The sequence below is a fragment of the Haliotis rubra genome, unplaced genomic scaffold, assembly GCF_003918875.1.
Source record: "Haliotis rubra isolate DU_JTF1 unplaced genomic scaffold, ASM391887v1 Scf523, whole genome shotgun sequence".
NCBI lineage: Eukaryota > Metazoa > Mollusca > Gastropoda > Lepetellida > Haliotidae > Haliotis > Haliotis rubra.
In genome coordinates, this window is record NW_025767217.1 from 748,980 (window position 1) to 771,151 (window position 22,172).

The 22,172-nt window shown below is 38.2% G+C and overlaps 1 protein-coding gene across 1 annotated transcript; it reads right to left on the bottom strand.

Annotated features, from left to right (window-relative positions):
- Positions 1 to 4,287: 4,287 nt before the first annotated feature.
- Positions 4,288 to 6,186, bottom strand: LOC124252753 (acetylcholine receptor subunit beta-type unc-29-like). Its single transcript, XM_046686407.1, has 2 exons — positions 5,989 to 6,186; positions 4,288 to 4,752 (listed from the first exon to the last, which is right to left on the bottom strand). Exons 1-2 carry the CDS (start codon positions 6,164 to 6,166, stop codon positions 4,355 to 4,357), a joined length of 576 nt encoding a protein of 191 aa, XP_046542363.1. The 5' UTR covers positions 6,167 to 6,186; the 3' UTR covers positions 4,288 to 4,354.
- Positions 6,187 to 22,172: the final 15,986 nt, after the last annotated feature.

Sequence of the window (22,172 nt, forward strand, 5' to 3'; positions counted from 1 at the left end):
AACAAACAAATGTAAATAAGAATTCCCGATCCTGTTGTTGGTAATATACAACCCAAACAAACCCATTTAAATTGAAAAGGAGCCCTAGTTAGATGGGAAATTCATACTTAACCTGAGAAAATCTAGACTTGCTTCATTTAGGGCTTACGCATTGTAGGGACAATAATGTGGTTCAGGGACTGTGAGACAGAACAGCATCATAGTGAAAAGTTTTTATATGAGTTTAGATTATCCAGTAGAGACTATGACTGGAATTCTGTTCTATACTGTAAATATTATATATGAAAGTGAACTATTAGTAATAACAATTCAAGACACCTACCATCATAAAGGTGCAAGAAGAGAATCATCCACGTCACGGTGCTTTGTGCCATTTCTCCTGGAACCCGCTTCCCGTGTGACTTCATTCGTGAAAATAGCAGAGTGATGCGGCATCTAGTCTGAACTTCATGCATGTGGATGTGTGCACTAATCAATATATATATTTACCAGAGCCCACCGACATTATTGATTAATGGGATAAAGACATAACTTTCTATTCACTTCGACACGTTTGTTTTTGACGATTGTTTGTCAAGGCCTAGACACTAATGATCGATTGAATTGTGTTGGTGGAATGGAATGGTATTTCAATATTTCTAGAAACATATTGGACCGCCAACAACAGAGAAAACACAGTCTCTTCTATTAAACGTCTGAAAGTGATGACAATTATTTATTCTAGCGTGGCGTGGCTTCTGCTAGAAACGTCTAGAACAGTATAATAGGTATATAAGGAATGGTAGTTCTCGAGATATAGGACTACTGCTTTGGATTTACTCTGTCTGCTAACGTTTTGCCATTCAAGAGACCTACCACTCGTCTACATTGCTCATTCAACACCTGTCAGCAATCTTCAGTCAGTACATTTCTTTACCAGAAACATCATGACACGACTATATGAAAGTGGAATGTCAACAACAGAGAAACCACAGTCTCTTTTATGAGGCGAAACAAATTAAACGTCCAGAAGTGATGACAATTATTTAATATATTACAATAATAATAAAAACTTCAAAACCCTTTTCACATCCATAAGAAGTTTCTGCCAAAACAAAGACGACTGTACGAACCCTCTAACTTTATGGTTTGAATGTATTATGTTCCCCTGAGTATTTTGTTTTAAGGTCAACCCCCCAAAACTATATGAAATATGAATTCGATAAAAAGAGCATGCATGGTTGAACCTCGAATGTCGTGAAATGGTTACTCCTCCACCCCAAACATTGTTGAAATGAAGTTTTTACTGATCTAACATGTCACACTCTCTCCTTTCAATTTGGATTGAATATTCAGTACCGTAACTGTCATGGCACGTCTTAAATTGTCAGAGGCTACAAGGTGGCAACTTATTGGCATGAGAAATGCAGGAATGACCATCAGACAAATTGGACATCAAGCTGGGCGCAATCCTTCCATCATTCAAGATGCTTGAATAAAGTCAGGACTACCGATGTTGGTAAAAACTCCGTAAGACAACAATAAAAGAGGTTAGAACATTGTTCAGACCTGTTCGGCGCCGTTCATGGGACTCAAGCACATCGGTGAGGTTACAGTGGTTACCAGGGGAGCCACTTGCTATTTCGTACACACATCCTCTAAGATTTGTCTTGGACTCAGTGGGACCACCTGTCCACCATATGGAAAGTATGACCACATTTTACTTTCTTGTATTTCCCGCAAAAAGAAACTACTTGTGGAGTTACCTCCCTTGTTTTCACTCACCCGCAACGTCAGAAGTGTTTTTTAGAATAAATGCCACGGAAATTCTAACAATAACGACGGCAAATAAGATAAATAATCTTCAACAGTTTAATGGTATAATTTTAAAATTTCAGCTTATTCCTGTTCCTTCACTCCGGCAGGGGTAATGGAGGCGAAGAACGAATTGATATGCCACGAGTGGCCACTAATGAAATTTGTTTTACGTGAGTAATTATAAAATATGAGGTTTGAAATCTGAGAGCACAACCCTGTGAGGATATGTGTGCCTACATTTGATGGTGGCGATGTTGTATTTTGACATTAAAAATATATTTCGAACCAAAACGAGTGAAGTACGTTGCCAACCTTCGCTCGCTTCGCTCGCATATAGGAAGGCTCGTCATTTTTCTCTCTGTTGCGAACTCTATATGTGGAAGTATACTTTCTTGCAAACATTTTGTTATTGTACTGGGTGCTTCTGTTACGATTCAATAGAGGTCAGTGGTATGGTTGTGACTATGTTTAGATTCGGAGTAAAGAAGCTTCTGGAACTGCATGTATTAATTCAGCACAGTCCAATTCAGTATGTTACAGAATGTTCCAGAACATATTTATATCATATACTCGCGTGACTCTGTTATCTCAGCAGTTTGACAGCAGTTTATGACAATCCCATTTAGTCCTGGATTCCCAGCCGGAGCTTAGTTTGGAAGCTTCACCACAGTCGCAGCTAGGTGAAAGTTGCCCCCACTGTCTTAAAAGCTAAAATCACCGCTTTTACAGTATATTGCCATTGTATGTTTTCTGCCGTTAAACTAATACAGCCACTTTCTTCTGTACTGCCGTTCCTTTGCAGTCATTTGTATTGATTTGTAAATCTAATGGAAATTGGTAGACTCAGATCATAAGAAATATGTTGGTGCTTGTTCCTTATATGTTTGGTAAATTTGGTGCACGTTGCTTGTAACGCCTAATCGACGATTATCATTATTGTCATTATGTTTCATTTCAAAGCGGTTTTCAACCAAACTCTGTCATGGCTTGGTCCACTGAAAATGCAAAGCATTTCGATTTCACCTTTGGCAAATACAGGTGACAGATCACAATATGGCATGGTCGACACAATCACCAGTTTTGTGGTAGATATGAATATAGGGTTTTGGAGAACTTTGATGTACTAGTGTGATTATGGCAGTTGCGGTAGGGGTATGCACATGTCAGCATCACTTAATGGTTGGCGATTTCAATCCTCGCTTAAGTTCCAACTACATGGCAGTGGCCTGTTAATAATCCCAGTCTTTGATGCTACACCCAAATACCACATATTACATATCCATATTGGTCGTAATATTTTACAATGACTTCAGTGTTTGTTCAAGTAGATTTACTCATGCGAGTGAACCACTCATCGTTTCACTGTAGTATTGGAAGCAAGAAATAAAAAGTGACATATTCCTAATTGGATGGCAAACACAATTACTATTTTAATTTCCAAATGTGTGGCGAGAACAGATGCTTCAGGACGTATTTAGTCATTTGTTTTTACATAATCCCCTAATGTAAAATACAAACACTGTGTATGTTAAGGTTTCTGCATTCACGAGTGTTCCATACTAACAATACTTAAAGTCATTGTAAAATGCAAACGTTACCAGTCATTTTCTGTCTGGGTATGTCTGCGTGAACTCAGACACGACGTCGCCCTGTTAACACGCATCAGAATGCTGTAGATTGTCCATTTCATCATACAGTTTTGAGTCAAACGTTTGCCAGGAGAAAGTAGTTTCCAATTCGACATTCTGTAACCTGTACTATAGCAGCATTAATTTTAAAATGCTGTCATGCTTTTTCTAGACAGCAAAGGAAACTGGTAGGGTCGTAACGATGCATCGAACTATCGATGGATTGCAATTGTTGAGTCTCGATTGTAGAAACGAAAACCTATCCATGCATCGATGGTATGTGTGACTATCGATAGTTTAGTAATAGACTTCTGTTGATAAAAGCGCAGCGCAAAAATGTTATTGAATATTTATGTTGTTTTGAATTTTTGTATTGTTTACGTGCACACTTGCAGCTTCATTGAATTTATGTTTTAATCTTTACTTGATCTGGGTTTAAAGTTTTTTGTATTTTTTTCTGAAGCGACTGAAACCACTTCAACTTGTTTATATTTCATATAAACTATACATTCATTAAGGAAATGACTTCAAATGAGACAATTCAAGGAGAAAAAACTATTGCAATAGTATTGCAATAGTATGTTTCAATAGGCTCTCACTATCGCAATAGTTGTTTCCCCGTCAAAAGTCACCCCTTGAAATTGGGACACAATAGGCCCATAAATTCTATGGATGCCGTCCTAGCAAGCATATTTTGTTTGTGTATTATTGAAATGCATCACTTAAATTTTCAATGATTAATATATTCTATCACAAATATCACAACATTTCATGAAAATAGAAACAATCGGCACATTACTAGTCATGTTGTTTTAATTGCGACAAAGAAAAGTAACACACTGAATATAGAAGTACCGTTAAGCTTAATATGGGACAGGAATCATGGATTCAAACAAAGTTCTGATTGTTCGGCACCATTATCTTTTTCCTCACCATATGAAAAGGAAGCCGAAAATGACAGATACCAATATAACAAGAAACGCAAAGCATACGAAGCAGATCTTGTCAAGACGACGAGCAAGCAGGATCCATTTGCCACTTTGAAGCCAGTCGTTTTCGGACATTTCCTTTATGCATTCTTCTTCTAATTGTAATGCCCTTGTCTTGCCATTAATTGAACGCAACTCCAGCTTCGGAGAATTACCTTTGCAACTCCTCCCATTTTGTGGATCGTAATTCCTTTTTCCTGATGAGTTAAGTCTCTTTGATGCTTTGAACATTGGAACTGTGACTTGAAAGTCCGGGGGCAGCTTATGTATGTATATGATAATTCCATTGGCAACGACTGTCAGCATGCTTATCAATGTCTGTACGGAGGCATAGATCACTGCAATAAAATCATGTGTAGATTATATATTGAATCACAATGTATATGCTCAATCAAACTTTAACTCGAGATCAGAGACATCCCAAACACATTAAGGACAATTTGAACCTCATGTTTTCATTGTTGCATTTCGTTATCACATGCGTAAGTACCCAGAGCAATTATGTAAACGTTTATCTGAATTGTCGCATATGTGTAGCAAATAACATGTTCTGGGCAAACATTAAAGCTCCAACGAGTTAGTGTGTAAATAAATATATACCACAAATATAATTAAACATAATATTACAAAGTGTTCTCTTTCTTTAAACACACACACACACACACACACACACACACACACACACGCACGCACGCACGCACGCACGCAAGCACACACACAATAACTAGAAAATTAAGGAGCTGCCAAGTTGATCGTGTCATAGGATCCTCCCAAACTCTGGGCTGACAACCGAAGTTATTTGATGTAAACTGTAAATATTGACAACGCGTATATGTGTGGACGGGGGAACTAGTTCAGAATTATATGAACAATACGTTGACAAAGACGAATGAATAGTTGAGTCCAAACTTCTTTAGTTGGTTACACAAGATATGCTATAAAACAAGTATACATAACTGAGGTGAGTTCCAGCTCAACCCTTGTGCGTTTCCTATGAGCGTTATTATCCTGCTCGCGGAAGTCCCTACACAAGCAGTCGGAATACCGGACTGGTGACAATATGGATATGAGCATATATACAGTTTTTGACAACAATGGACAGGTGAAGACTCAACAATGGACAGATAGAGAAACAATAGCACTTCCTTGAATCAGTTGATGTGACGGCAGACACGGCCAAGGGGGATGACCAATTAAGGCTATAAATGCAATACACAGTAATTAATGAAAGTGGCGTACGGGTGGCTTACAAGACAATGTACAATGTGTTAGTGATAAGGATTACGATTGCAGATTAGTGTCATAAATAATTACAATTAAGTCTCACATGTCTTGGCAACATAGTTTTTTGGACTTAGGAAATATTTGGACGATTGCTGTCCTAAATTAGACGCTATGACAATGTACAACTGACATTTACTTCAAACTCATATTGCTGGGATATTGCTAAAGCGGCGTAAAACAAAACTCACTCACTCATTAAAAAACAACACTGACAAAACATGTTTGTATACACACAACCAAGGAAATCTTGTTCATAAAAAGACGTATGACGTCTTGCTGATGTACCGTACCTATCAAGGAGACTGTATCTGACAACTTTGGCATCGCATCATTTATTGACCCAATGAAGACCAAGTAGGACAACACCACGGTGATTGACAGAGTTATCTTCTCCCCACTCTCTACAGGTACAAGGAAGCTGACTGGACTGAGCAGTGGAAAGCTTGCCATTGGAAATACCATGACCATCCAATAGAACGCCGTACGTCTGTTGAGGACAATAGTGTAGGTTATTCCCACCAAAACATCTTCTGTAAAAGCTACATCGATGCGATCGAATGGACCAAGGACTCTATAGTGGTGAACTCTCCATGTGGCACGAAATCTATCTCGTCGATCTTATTGAAATCACTGGTAGTGTTCAAGAACCTGCTTGTAGTCATCCAGGGATGAAATTGAAAGGAACAGGTCTGGGTGTCGAAGGGGTACTTCCTGATGTCAACTTTGCAGCTTGTTTCACTAACAATTCCCGGTTCCCAAATGACTAATCCACTGCTTTCTATATGAACGAGAGTATCCGATGTTCCCAGGCTCGTTTTCTGAGAAACACTATGTCAAAAAGAAAAGAAGCATAAGTTTAGGTGGATAGTTGTGAAATTGGGCAACAGATCTGAATAAAGTCAAAATGCTACTAAGCATGGAGGCTACTCACTTAGATTACTATTTATCCGGGATATATGTGGTCTCATGTTTGTTGTCGACAGGTATTTTGTTTGTGTACATGAATTATTCTTCTAGTCTAAATTTAGCTGAATACAGATCCTGCGATTTATAATGGACCCGGTTGTATCAAACTTTAATAAAGCTTTAATCGTTAATTAAACTATGATTAGTTAATCACTGATTATCTTCAGTTGCATGAAATCCTTAATAAAGGAATCCCTTCATTAATCCATCATTAAGCTAATGAAGGTTTGGGGGTATCATTAACTCATCATTAGCTGTATCAACATGGCAGACGACATAATGTACCATCAACTTCGACGTCGGAGAAAAGAGAAACATTTTCGTGAACGGATTAATTAACCCCCACCGGGTGCCACAGGGACATATATGTCCTTCCTCTTTAACCCTCACTTTGAAGTTCAATAAAATTCTAAATATATCACATATTTATATACAAATATACTTCACAGTTTTGAATTCTGCGGGAAATTCCCTGTTTCTTGATACCATCCACTATTAAATCAGACAAAACTAAAGTGCTTAAAATAACCTTTCAAAATAGACTTCGTCGTGTCGCCATTTTTGACACAATATGTAATCGCGATTCACAGAGTTATTTGCTGTAAGTTTTGAAATGTGAAAATTTGACAATTACTGGGAATATAGAATTTCAAAAATAGCATAGTAATGATCACTGATATCAGTTTTTCATAAAATCACTAATGATAATTCTGAAACGTTGCCGATGAACCTAGAATCGGTTGGGATGTTTTCGAAAATACACTTACACAAACGCCGAAGTGCGTTTTCCGCCATATTGGATACTGTTTACAAAATCACGTTTCGCGAAGGCCGGTATTGAGACACCAATTACATCACGTATATTTCATATTCAGCTGCGAGAAATACACCACTGAATTCCCTATACATTTTGGAATCAAATTACAAATGGTCTTTGTCACCAATACCAACTGTCTAGATGAAATGAAACGAAAGATATTGGGGTGAAAACGAACATTGTACTCGAAAGATTGCACTTGTTTGAAATGTAAACAAAGAAAAATCCGATTTTACACTGCGTAGCATTTTCTGGAATTGTCCGACACCCAGCCGTCCATTCTTTGCTTGCAATGGCTCAATATCTTTAGAATATGCATGGAAAGAGTATCGTGCCAAGAAACAGGAAATTAAAAACAGATACAATGCAATGATTTGATAATTCATAAGAATTTATCAAGGTTTCCGTGCAGCGTGACGCCATGACTGATGCAAAATAACGCAGAACGACAACGGTAATTATCAGCATTTCTGGCTTCTTCTCTTATTTATCCAATGAAAACTATAAAAAACATATAACAATACACAGAGAGTCAGAATAATTCTGATTACTTACATCACATATTTATGTACAAATGATCCCTGAATCAAGGGAAGAGTCCTCGCAAAATCCTGTGTACCCTTGTCAGCGAAGTCGCCATTTTGTAAGAAATCGGTCAGCGGTAGTGATGTCATACGTCAACCTTGTTGCACATATTAGGCAATTTCTTTGAGGTGAAGGTCGGCTGAACAAGAGTAAACACAATCGCCCTATCCTTCCGATTACACTGTCAGTATTATGATGTGTATTTTGCGTATAGTTCAGATACTTTTTCATGAAACTGACTTCAGTATCTACATTTAGTTTTGTTCAATATCATATCATACGTGGATATAGGGTATACATTCTATATTCTTTGAAAGTTTTTGATTGTTTGAATAATATTTACATAAGAAATTGACACATTTAGTGTAGTAGACCATATTCTGTCTGAAAACACTTTTTATTTGCATTTTGAAACATGTTGTTCCATTTTGTATTGATTTCTTTGGACGTTCTATTGCTTACCCGAATGCTATTGAGCTCAGACATTATTTTGTCCCATATCAGCTTCTTTTTTGTCATTAGTAATGGAGTTAGTCAGTTTGCTGTTTAACACACTGATATGATCTTCAACTAGGCCTGTATTTCACAACTTTCAAAGTTTTTACTGCGATTTCTGACGGCAGCCATTATGCAGACTATAGATGAGTGTTTACCTGCAATGCATCATGGATAATAATTAGGGGATTCCCCTAAGTTAATCATGGTTTAATGACGGGACCTTTGTTAGAGGCATACTTAGTTAATGGGTGTTTAAATAAGGGTTTATACAACCGTATTTAAACACTTCATTAACTAATCAAACATTAAGAATTTAATCAATGATTAGTGTTTAATTGAAGATTACATAATTACGCGTTGATACAACTGGGTCCAGGACAATGTTAGAGTTCGATAAATCGAAAATGTACAAGGTGTATATTTGCTTTGAATTTATTATATTCAAGTTAGAAATGTAAGAGGAATCGATATATATGCTTAAAAGGGACAAGAAAAGTGGGTACATTATAAGACGTTAAACTTACCAAGCTCAGGAAGCCGTTCCATTTTAGCGTCTGAATCTTCAGATCCTGAATTTGAACATTTAGATATATATATCACATACATACATGTATATTTTTACACAAGATACGAGAAGGTTGAGGTATATGATACCTTCAACTCTCTAGTAGAATTACGTACCAGGTAGGCGATGTTGTAAAGGACAAACCGCATATCCACATTTACTGATTCCGTTTGGTTGTGAACAGGGCGAATGTAAACATCGTATCCATCGAAGATTTCTTTCTTCAACTGCTTGATGTTCTCTTGGGTAACGGCACCAACTGATACAGAGGAATCGAAGATGGTTAATTAAACATCAGTAAAAATTGAGTTTGAGAGTTTGCCATCCCAAATACTAGATGTTCCCTTCATTTTTGTCATGAAACTGGCGATGGATGTGGGGGGAAGGGGTTGTCTGAAGATGACGGAATGTCTGTTAAATCAGAATATCAGTCGGACTTGCTAACTGCTTACACGACCTTGGATCACGAAACTTTACTGATCAGTGTCAATGGGGGGTGAGGTTGTGTGAGTTTGTTCTATTCAATGCGGTCGAAGGATGCTCGAGACGTCGTCTGAAATGTATGCAAGTGTTTGTTAAAAGTCTTCCGAATCTTAATGGGACAATATCATTGAACTGTTACACTAAAAGCATACGTTACGCAACCCACATTTCAAGGGGTAAACTGTTTCGCATTGTTTGTTTTGATGAACTGTCGATCGAGAAACGTACAATTGTTTCAGGGACCGTCCCAATACATTCCAACTGTGACAATACTTTAAGATGATCATGATGTCAATGCATCTATATTTACGATCTGAAAACCCTTTTTGAAATTTGGTTACAAATGCAAACGCCTGAGTAACCAGGAGAGAGGTTTATCGTGCTGCATCCTGGATCACATCCACATTATGGTATCTAGATCAAAATCAGTTGAATGTGAACGTATATAAATTCGGATATTCGAATACAGAAGACCTAATCAGAGCTTTGTCTGACAAATCTCTCGTTGTTATGGATAATAGACCGTTGCTGCATAGATCCAGGGAAACAATGCGCAACATCTACATCAATGAAAGGTCATGTGGCCTGAGTGATCACAGTATAGAATATTCGAGTACAGCTACTAAGCCAGAGTTTATCCTGCCACATCACAGTGATCTTAATCTATCGATCCTATTTGGGGACATGTCAAGAAAAACTTTCAAAATACACCTTATAAGTTGAAAGACGTCAAAAGAATATTTGACGCAGAAATCCGAAATGTTTTGACAATTGAGGAATAATACTAGCAAAAAGACGTCCTCCTGAGAACAACAGTAGAACCAGCCATAATAAATATAGATACAGAGGATGATGACACAATCGCTGAGTTAGGAATATCTGATGACAGTGCATCTGTGTCAATGAACATGCAGTGAGTTGTATGCATTATGGCCTTTGTTTTCATTAACTGGGTTATGAACCACCAACTTCAGCCTACCAATGTCATTTTCACTCTTACATCGTCCCCTGGTCAGATGGTTTCGTCATGCGTGAAGGTAACATGTTATACAAACAGTCAGTTTGTGATGACAGACCGAACTTTGACTCCGCACATATAGTATATGGTTCAGCTATACTGATATAATTATCTCAAATGACGGTTAATTTTAGATCCGACGCTCCCTTAAACATTCTTCTTAAAATGTACCTGTGTATATGTGCAGACTTGGTCTGGTCGTCATATGGCTGAAATAATGGCTATGCTCGCTCATTCTCAATAATGGGATGCAAATACTGTCGCTGCCATGTTTCTATTAAGTTTAATTAGCAAATGTTATTATCAGTATGGTTGAATAATGGTACCAACATCCATCATGCATAAACAGTCCAATAACCCCCAAAGTATATTTGTTACAGCTAAGGTAATCGGTCAGTTTGACATGTTTGTTACTGTCGCCGGTAACAAAACCTTACTTTGTAGTTAAACCTAATGTAGTTTGGTATGCGAATACCTGGACATTCGTACATTAGGACTTTGATATTCACTCTTGCTCGAGTGACCGCCTCACTCTCGAGCGGCGTGCGTTGTGTACGGTCGTGAATAAAGTCGTTTGAGAAGCATAGGCGGATCCAGAGGGGGTTGGGGGTGGGGGTGGGGTGGTGCAGGAGTGCGCACCCCCCTTTTGTGCTGAAAGTTTGTTAAATGACCATTGAAACTCGGATGAAATTGAAGTGTGCACCCCTCCTTGTCTCAATAGTGTGCCCCCAACCCCCTTTCTCAAAAAGCTGTATCCGCCCCTGAGAAGACATTCGGTGTCCTGTGGGTGTGAGAAGTTCAATACAAAAGGTGACGTTTCCACCTCAGTGGCGGTGACTAATTTTCAGCTTGACATGTACATGTGTAGAACAAAGCATACTCTTAACCATTCACTTTGAAGGAATACAATTTATGTTTACATTAATGGTATTAGTCCTTAGTTTGGGCTTAGAATATCTCTCTGCATAACATATCTCAATACACAGAAAGTATTCCATGCGTCCACACAGCCAAATTAGGGAATTGTGCTCTTTTTCACATAGTTTAAGTTGCATTTAGAACATGAAGTATGTCAGATGGGAAAAAAAAAATATTCAAAGCTTGTGTGTGGTTAAGGGTAACTTAATGCTGGATTTGGCGTAGTATGTAATCTCCGTTACTGAAATGTTTGTTACCAGGGTATTCGAAACTACACAGCTTGTGAAGTTCTGATACTTTTTTTTCAAATATCACGTTACTCCTATCCAATCTGGGAAGTCAAAGAGGATGTATACAATCACCAAAATTGAGAACCGTCTAAAATGGGAAGTAACGATGTAAGGAACATTTCATTTCTGAATAAAAATTAAGAAATCACGTACTGTTTAGTTGTTAGTCACGTTTCGGAGTTAACAAAGTAATGCTACTCTGTATTTGATGAGGCAGACTTACAGTTGGGCAATAGAAACATTACCATAACATCAGTAACAAACGGGTATTTCTGTTGCTGCCATTGGATTCAAATTGAGCTGCAGTCCTATCATTTCCATAATTTTCGTTGCTCGTCTCATGTTAAATAATTACAGTATCATTATTTGAAATTTATACCCCAAAACGATTGAATAATAATAAGTAGATTTGAGAATAGTTTACTTTTCTGCCTTTAAACAATTGATATTTATGATGATAATGTCAACTTTTAGTTGGTCAAAAAATAGCTCTCAAACATGCTTATTACATCTTAACACAGTTTTGTCAATGTTTGCAAGTTCAGTATGTTTTGTCCTGCACTGTACTTGCTGGGGAGTAGTTAGTCTACCTTGCAAGAACACAGTTACAATGTTAAGGAAACATGTACTCCCAGGCTTGGTAATATGAGCCTTAACTGCCTTCTTGGAGAGTGTTTTTATCGGCCTAGGTACTTAGAGTGTACCTATCTTATTAGCTTGTTATATTTTCAAAGGTTTCAATTCTTGTTGAATTTCCTTTGGTTTTAAGCAGCCCAATATGTTACCTTGGCAAAATATATGATTTCACTTAAGTACAACTTGATTTATTTTTCAATACTTTTGTGAGCCATTTGCACCCAATTATTGAGAGAGAGCGTGCCACGCAAGTTCACTTAACTCACTTAAAGATCTCTCAAACACAGTGTAGATGAAAATGTTAACACCCCTCATATAGCAGTTGTTTAAAAGTCTGCCAGTCAGCATAATGCCCAGTTCTTATTGGCAGCGTGCATATTTACACTGCCGGTCTACTACTGGATGTTTTAATTATCCGTTGCCAAGACCATGCTTCAAAGGGCTTTCTCATGCATTAGAGAAATACATTTTCTAAGGATGGCGAAATGATGTCAATCACTGGCTTGTCTCGTCCAGCCTCAATTATTGTTTACAGACCATCGTCACATAGCTGGAATAATGCCGAGTGTGGAATTGAACAACAATCAAACAACACCAACAAACAAATTTACATGAGAGATTCTGTTGTTGGACATTGTTGAAATATTGCAATTCTACCGAAAGAGGCCACGAGAAGGAGTAAATGCAGGATCGCTTGTCTTTTCAGCAGTTTTTTTCCACTATTTTTATATTTTTTTCAGCTGTTATCGACAATATTTTGTTGAGGAAATCTAGACTTGCTTCATTTAAGGCTTTAGCATTGCAGGGAGGGCGAGACAGTAGGGGAAATAATGCGGTTCAGCGACTTTGAGATAGACTAGCATCACAGTTAAATGTTTCAATTTGAATTTATAGATTTATCCAGAAGAGAATATGACTGGAATTCTGTTCTATTCTGAACATTATATATTTAATGAGAAAGTGAATTATTAGTAATCAGAATTCAAAAAGCCTACCATTATAAAGGTGCAAGAAGAGAATCATCCACGTCACGGTGCTTTGTGCCATTTCTCCTGGAACCCGTTTCCCGTGTGACTTCATTCGTGAAAACAGCAGAGTGATGCGGAACCTTGTCTGAACTTCATGAATGTGGATGTGTGCACTAATCAACAGATACATTTACCAGAGTCCACCGACAACATTGATTAATGGGATAAAGATATAACTTTCTATTCATTTCGACACGTTTGTTTTTGACTATTGTTTGTCAAGGCATAGAGGCTAATGCATTGGATTCATAAATCAGTTTTAGTCTTTCCCCTCAGAGGAATGGGTGACTTCACGATCAGTATGCCATTACAATCTCGTGTTGACACAAGGAGTACACAATTGTAATTGTGCAAGCCATTAGCATTGAATTGTGTTGGTGGAATGGAGTAATTTGAAATATCTCATTATTATAAATTACTTCTATACAGGTGGGAATTCGGTGGAAGAGTTTTGATTATTTGATCCTTGTTGAACAGTTTCATATCTGTGATAGACCTAAAGCTTAAGTTGAGCATCGCCAATCTACAGCCAAAGACCAATCCGTATCATTTTAGTGGTTGGTTTCAATTTCAAGTTACCCTGGTTGGATGAAAAGGTAAACTATCAATACATTGAAAATAGTATGCATAGGTTTGAACAATTCCTTATGGGTTTTAAATTAGAAACAACATCAGTCCGTTGCATTTATACCAATGGTTCTATTGTGCTGACGAGAGTCTATCCTGCCATACTGTACAGTGCTCTAAATTGGAATTAATGATGCTGCTGAACCACTCATCGTTTCACCGTAGCAATGGAAGCAGGAATGAAAATCTATTTGGATGCTTAACACAATTACTGTTCTAATTTCAAAATGTGTGCACGGAAAACATTGCCTAGGACCTTTTAAACCTTTCATATTTACATAATGTGAATTACAAACATAGTATATGTATAGATTTCCGGTTTGGGCGTGTGTTCAGAATTTCCGAACTTACAATGTTTCAAGTCATTGTAAAATGCCAGCGGTATCAGTCATTTTCCTCTCTGTGTGTGTGACATTATACACAACGTCACCATGCTGTGACATCATAATACAATGATTTCCATTCTTATAAATCGAATGACACGTTTCAACTCATTTGTGGTAGAGAAAAAGACACAAATTAAGAAAAGTATTCATAAAGCTTTGCAAAGCCTGCATGGTGTCCTTGATTTGAATGCAGTAGATGTCCCATTTCATGTAACAGTTTTGAATGAAATGGTGGCCATAGCGAAGTTTGAGTAAACAGCTTACAATTCGAGATGCTGTTACCTGAATTATATGTAACTACCGTTAGGTTAGTTACATGGAAATTTCAAATAATGTTCACAGGTACCATTAACTTGAACCACAACATGTGATATGAAATGCGAAAATGATCGACACCAGTGTACCAGGAAGTGCAAAGCATACCAAGCAGATCGTGAAGCCAGTTGTTTTCGGACTTATCATTCTCACGGTCTTCTGCTAAGTGTAATGCCCTTGTCTTGGCAACGTTGGAGAATTATTTATGAAACCCTCTCCATTTTGGAGATCATATCATTCGTTTCCTGGTGAGTTAAATCTTCTCGATGCTTTGAACATTGGAACCGTGACTTGAAAGTCCAGAGGCAGCTTATGTATGTATGTGATGTTCCATTGGCAACGACTGTCAGCATGCTTATCATTGTCTGTACGGAGGCATAGATAACTGAAATAAACGCACATGTGTAGATTATATATTGAATCACAATGTACATGCTCAATCAAAATTTAACTCGAGATCAGAGACATCCTGAAATAACTGAAATAAACGCACGTGTTTAGATTATATATTGAAACATAAAGATAATGCGCAATGAAACGTTTACATGATATCAGAAATGGTCTTTCCATCTCCAGACATTTGGTTAAAATCAGAAAAAAGCTGTTTGTTTTGCTTGTTTGAAGGGGACTCACAAGGCTTTTTGTCACGGTAAGTTCTAAACCGTAACACATGCTTGTTGACAAACGAATAAGCCAGGGCGTCAAAGGGTTACTTCACGATGTCAATTATTTTGCAAGTGACTAATCCACTGCTTTCTATGAAGACTAGAGTGTCCGGCGTTCCCATGTCCGTTTTGTGAGAACGTTAGGTCAAAAGGAAGCGAGCATGAATTTAGGATGGATATTTGTGAATTTGGGCCTTAGATTTCAATAATGTAGCAAAGGTACTGTACGTCAATATGACACCAAGTTTGGAGACTACTCCATAAGGCTGTATTCGATCTGTGATGTGTGTGTGGTCTCCAGTCCATTTGTGTTCATGTATTGCTTCTTCTTTGATTACACAATGCCATTTAGAAAGTGATCAAATGTAACATGTGTTATATTTGAGATTACACTTTCTTAGTAAAGTACAGATTCTTGTACTTTTGTTGGGTTGAGTCCCATCCGGGATTCGAACCTACACCCTCAGAGTCAGGCACACAAAATCAGCCGCATAACCTGCTCAGCCACCGCGATTTCCAGTTAATAAATGTGACATCTTAATCAACAAAAACACAATCTCATAATAGTATATGCAGTGTGCATATCTACACTACCGGTCTACTACTGGATGTTCTCATTATACGTTTCCAAGACCACAATTCAAAGGGCTTTCTTATACATTATAGAATTCAGTTTCTGAGGAGATATGACATGCCCGTCTGGTGATGGCTAAAAAGTGTTATTACTGAACGCCATTGTGGCGTTTTAATTTGGTGTGATACCCATACTACGATATTATTCTCGTTTGTATATTCAGACAGAGGCTGGAAAATAAACTGTTAGCTCTAACCTTCATGACAAATTCCTCTCTTTACATTTTGCAAAGCTGTTTTATCGTATCCTAATTACGTATATCGAGGCTCATGATCAATCTAAAATAGGTAATGAAATTATCGAGACATTGAATTATTTTAAGTGTCCCAAAACAGTCATTAAGTCCCGAATGTATGTAATTCCACATTGTTACCGTTTATTGTAAGTTATAAACTCATGAAAGGGAGACCTCTGAATTCGTCAATATGCCTACTTTCAAAAGTTAGCAACTTATTACAAATAGTTAAAACATCTTTCCAAAAATCATTCTTAATGTCTTTAATTAGCTTTTAATTGATATTTTGGGAAATTCAGGATATCGTTATTTTGTTTTTACCATCGAACATCTTGCCAGGTGTTGCCATAAGCCATGTTTTTGTGTCAAGCGTTTAATCCATTTCAGTTTCATGTATTTACAAAAAGCCTCAACATCAAACATGCCAAGTCCTCTTTCTGAATGAGCATTCATCAACCTTCTTCTTTTTATTTTATGTCGTTTTCCGTTCCAAATAAACTTAGGCAATATTGAGTTTAGCCATTCAAAGAAGGTTTTGTCCGACAATGGAAGGGCTGAGAACAGATGTGTAAATAAAGGGATTATTTGTGATTTGATAATCGTTATTTTACCATATTATGTTAGTAATCCGTTTGATCAGGAAAAGCAGATCTATCAATATTCAAGAAAATCATTTGTTTTAAGTCTCTTAAAATGCTAACATATGTAGTTTTACTATATCTTTAAACATATGAGCCCTCTTGGAAGAATCACTATAGAGATAAAAGTAAGTAGTCCCACATTTCTATTTTCACGTTAATATACAGTGCACCCTGGTTATACTGCCCCTGGTTAAATGCCACCCAGGATACAATGCCATGTTTTCGCCAGAACAAATTGCCTGCCTATATAATACCCTGGTTATAATGCCAAACTGGATGTAATGCCATAGCCATTGGTTTTGGGAACAAAAAGTCAATTTCCCCTGGTTATAATGCCAGTTACACTGGCTGCATGTAGTATAATACCTTAATTGGTTATTTAACCTGACTCAAATTAATTGACTAACTCATTAATGCCTAAAGTAGTCATATAATCCTAGATAGGATAACACATGTGACAATACACTTCCTGCCACCTACAACAACAAGTCACCGGCAGCCTCAAGACGCTGTGATTATCCAGTCATTCAAGGCTCATTACAGGAGACATCCCCTCAATCACCTGCACCCCCTAGACGCTGGGATTATCCAGTCATTAAAGGCTCATTACAGGAGACATCCCCTCAATCACCTGCAGCCCCTAGACGCTGGGATTATCCAGTCATTCAAGGCTCATTACAGGAGACATCAGCTCAATCACCTTGTTGATTGCAGAGGGCCGCTAACTGTCCTACCTGGTTATAATGCCACCCTGGATATAATGCCATATTTTCTTCCAGAAAACGTGGCATTATAACCAGGGTGTACTGTATACATTTTGGTTGTTGAGATCATATAATAATAATACTTTATTTGCCCGAAAGACACATCATCTGCTGTGATACATAGAGCAATAAATAGTACATGTAACAGTATGAGAATCACCAAGACAACACAGTATTTACACAAGGAGGCTATGACATAACACACATAACAAGTAATACATTCAACCACATCAGAGCAATGATAACTGGTATACAAAATGTACGGTTGGGTAAAGGAATGTTATGTTAAGTGCTGTATAATTTACATTAAGGAATAAAAATTAGCACTCTAAACAGGCTATGAAAGAAGAGTGTATAAAATAACATTGAGGTAAATGCCTGATGCAGAAGCTTCACATTTAAAATACAAAAGATAATAAATCAACAGGGCGTAAGATGCGAAGTTGACGTATGCGAATAAAACCGACAAAAGTTTAGTGTAAATTTACTGGTTTAAAATAGCGATGCTGGTTGGAATAAATGGTTTTGATGCCCTTTTAGTTCTGAAAAGTGGAGTTTGGAAGCGGCGTCCGGAAGGTAGAAGTTTATATTCGTTATGAAGAAAATGCTCGCAGTCGGAAGCAATTTTGGAAGCTAGTTTTTTCAACATGCCACAAGCCTAAAACAGTTAGATTTTCCAAAGAGACTCCTGATAATTTGCTGGTGTGATCGATAATTTTGGAGAATTTGTTTTTATTTTGTAGTGAAAGGGACCCAAACCAGCTTTGTATGCTAAAACAAAGAATGCTTCGAATAAAAGTTTTGTAATATAAAACAAGTGTGAAAGAATTGACATTAAAAGAGTTGCGTTTCCGTAAAAAGTACGGTCTTTGTTGGCATTTGTTGTAGATTCTCTCGGTGTTCGCAGTAATACACAAGATATTTGATATTTACTTCGATGCTGCAATTATCAATCAGAACAGGTCGATACGTAGGTTTCTTCATTCTAAAGTCTATAATCATTTCCTTTGTTTTCTTCGTATTAAGAACTAGGAAGTTGTCATGACACCAATTACAGAACTGTCCTATTGCGTGGTGGTAATGTGAATCATCGTTGTTACTTACTAATCCAACTAATGCAGCGTCATCGGCAAATTTTACAGTTAGGGTTTCATTCACATCACTTCTGCAGTCATTAGGATACAATGTAAATAGGACTGGGGAAAGTACACATCCTTGTGGAGCACCTGTGTTTAAGATACGTGTTTTAGAGTGTGTCGAATTGACTCGCACATATTGTAGACGGTTGGTTAAAAAGTCCTTTATCAAGCGAGAAATATGAGGATTAACATTCACAGCACACAGTTTCTGTAGCATCAAAAGAGGTTGTTTAGTATTAAAAGCCGAGCTAAAATCCACAAATAAAACACGGGCATACGTTTTGGGTGAATCAAGATGTTTCGTGATTGCATGTAGTCGGGTCGCTGTGGCATCCTCAACACCTCGCGCAGCCTTGCATGCAAATTAAACTGTAGTAGATCAAGGTAATCTTTAACATCACACTGGAGACGTCGGAGCATAAATCGTTCAAGACACTTCATGATAATAGATGTCAACGCCACTGGTTGACATCATATGTAGTAACGGCTTTATCTCTACAGACAAACACAATGAAATGGCCCACCTTTCCTGTCTCACATTTACTTCAACAACAGAGGGAACACTGGGATTCAGTAATTCGAATAAAAAGTGGGCCCATATCTGACACTCTCTAACAACCAACTAGTACGTGATACACAATTCAGTAACAATAACAAACACGTCTAACAATCGTCAAATAAAATGCTGCTGTGCATATAGATGGAAATGATTCTATACATTGTATAGCTATAATGAAGAATCGAGTAACGAATAACGCAGTTTATGGCTTTCTGAGTGTTATACTTTTCTCAGATACGAAACTAAACTTCACGTGACAAGAATGTATCTAGAGTCCTTTTGTCCAGAAAGTTTTATTTGCCTCATATGTTTTCTGACGATTCAGATAAACTTTAACCTAATTATTGACTCACTTCTTACTCGCATATGTATTTTTTATATTTTTTTTATGTTTAACAAAATGAATGACTCACAGAAATGAATCTTATTTGTTGAGTATTGGTTTGGCATAATACACCCCAACAATGTGATCATGAGGGTTCAAATTTCATTTGATGTGTTTTTGAGGATGGCTGATTTTTTCTGATCTCGAGGGTAAGTTTGATTGTGCGTTTTCATTCTGTTTCAATATATACTGAACCACAAAGAAACGTCGCCTTTCAAAATCAAATGCAAACTTTCATTCTTACAAGGTGGTGTTTTTCTTATGATTGTACCGTTTTGTTAACATGTTTTTCAATCCAAAATGACAGTTATTACGAACATCAGTGTGTTTTCTGATGAAAAAACATACAGTCCAAACGCACCGAGAAAGGCAGACACGGTAAAAGGTTCTGTATGACATTCGTGAAAATGAAAATGCACGTGCATGCCGTCACAACCCTACCAATGAAAGCGAGTCCCAAACTCACCTGAAATCGTTTTGTTTGGACACAATCACCATGCCACGACTTACGAGAGATCAGAGGAACCAAGTCTTCGGACGATTGCAAATTATCCCGACGGCACCGAGGGTAGCCAATCATTTTAATGTTCATGTTAGGACAATCTACTGACTGCAGGGGTGGTATCAGGTCACTAACAGCATCCAAGACCGTCCACGCAGTGGGCGACCTTCAGCAGCATCACAACGTCAGCACCAACAGATTGTGCGCCACCATATGCAGGATCGCTTCATCAGAGCGACAGAAAGAGCACGCCAGACCATTGGGACTCACAACAGACCCATCAGCGTTGACGTTTGCGCGGAAGAAACTGTCACAGACCCTATCGTGGTCCTGTCATCACCGCTCAAACCGACTGCTATGGGCAACCAGCATCGAAATGGGCGTTATCGACAATGGAGAACTGTGTTTTCATCTCATGAAAGCCGATATTGTGTTTCGACAGTCAATGGCAGAGTGAAAGTATGGTGAAGGCGTGGGGAACTATTTTCCAATGAGTGTATTGTTGAAAGAGACTCGTGGGGTGGTCCAAGCATCATAGTGTTTGGTGCAATCGGTCTGAACCAGTTAGTTTACACCGTGGTGTTCCAGAATATTGGTCCAGGATGAGGAAGTGACGTGACAGCTGATCGCTATATTGTCCAAGTCATAAAACCCCACGTTGCACCACATTTTGGACGTTACAAAAATCACATCTTCCAGCAAGATAACGCTCGTGCCCACACTGCCAAGAGCAACACTGGACTTCCTAAGACAACATGACATCCAAACTCTAGAATAGCCAGCACTCAGCCCGGATTTAAGTCCAATAGAACACCTTTGGGACGAGATTCTAAGAAGACTGAATGACCTCCAAGCAAGGCCGACAACTGCGGCTGGACTCGATCAATATGGACCCAAGTACCTATGGCCTTCATCAACCGGCTAATTCATTCCATGTACAGACGATGCAACGCTTTCATTAATGCCCATGGAGGCCATTCACGATACTGACTTTGGGGTATCTTAATGGTACGATTTTTTGTGATTTTGTTTGTGTGAACTCTAAATGTGACTCCCAAAAATGTGTTAACCATAATGACAAAGTCTGAACTAAATCCTCCGATTTTATTGTTAACTAGAGTGAATTAAAGGGTGTGCTTCAAGAAACCGCTATCGGTGTGACATTTCTTTTGTGGTTCAGTATACAATGTGAATGACCTCCCCTAACCCCCACCCCCAAATTTATGTACTAAACCGCCTGCATTTCATGTACAAACTCAATGCCCCTTCCCATATTTTTGTAAGCATAAATTTAAGCATATTTTTATGAACAAAATTGCTTACATCCCCAACCCCAACCCCCCCCCTCCAGTACGGGTGTACCAAATTGATTACCCCTAGCTCCCCAGAACAAAATGGGTGAATCCCTTAAAATCATCATCATCATCATCATCATCACCCCCACCCCACCCCCACCCCATCCCCATCCCTAGCCATAAATTAGGAACGGTCCTTCAATGGATAATAATCAGAAGTTTGTTCGGATTAGCGATTAGATTGAGAGTGACAAAACACTTGACAAGACTGTGTGACGACAGGGATGGCTTCAACTTTCCAATAGAGAACTTTCAATTGATGTTCGCCAATATTCCAGCAGCTCCAGCCTTTGTAGTAACGGGGCGGTGGGGTAGCCTAGTGGTTAAAGCGTTCGATCGTCACGCCGAAGACCTGGGTTCGATTGCCCACATGTGTACAATGTGTGAAGCCCATTTCTGGTGTCCCTCGCCGCGATATTGCTGGAATATTGCTAAAAGCGGCGTAAAACTAAACTCACTCACT

Excerpts from the sequence above, each read along its gene's own strand:
- LOC124252753 (XM_046686407.1), bottom strand. The coding sequence starts at position 6,166 with ATGGTCATGGTATTTCCAATGGCAAGCTTTCCACTGCTCAGTCCAGTC. Across the intron at positions 4,753-5,988 it reads AGATACAGTCTCCTTGATAG|TGATCTATGCCTCCGTACAG; the intron begins GTACGGTACATC and ends ATTTTATTGCAG.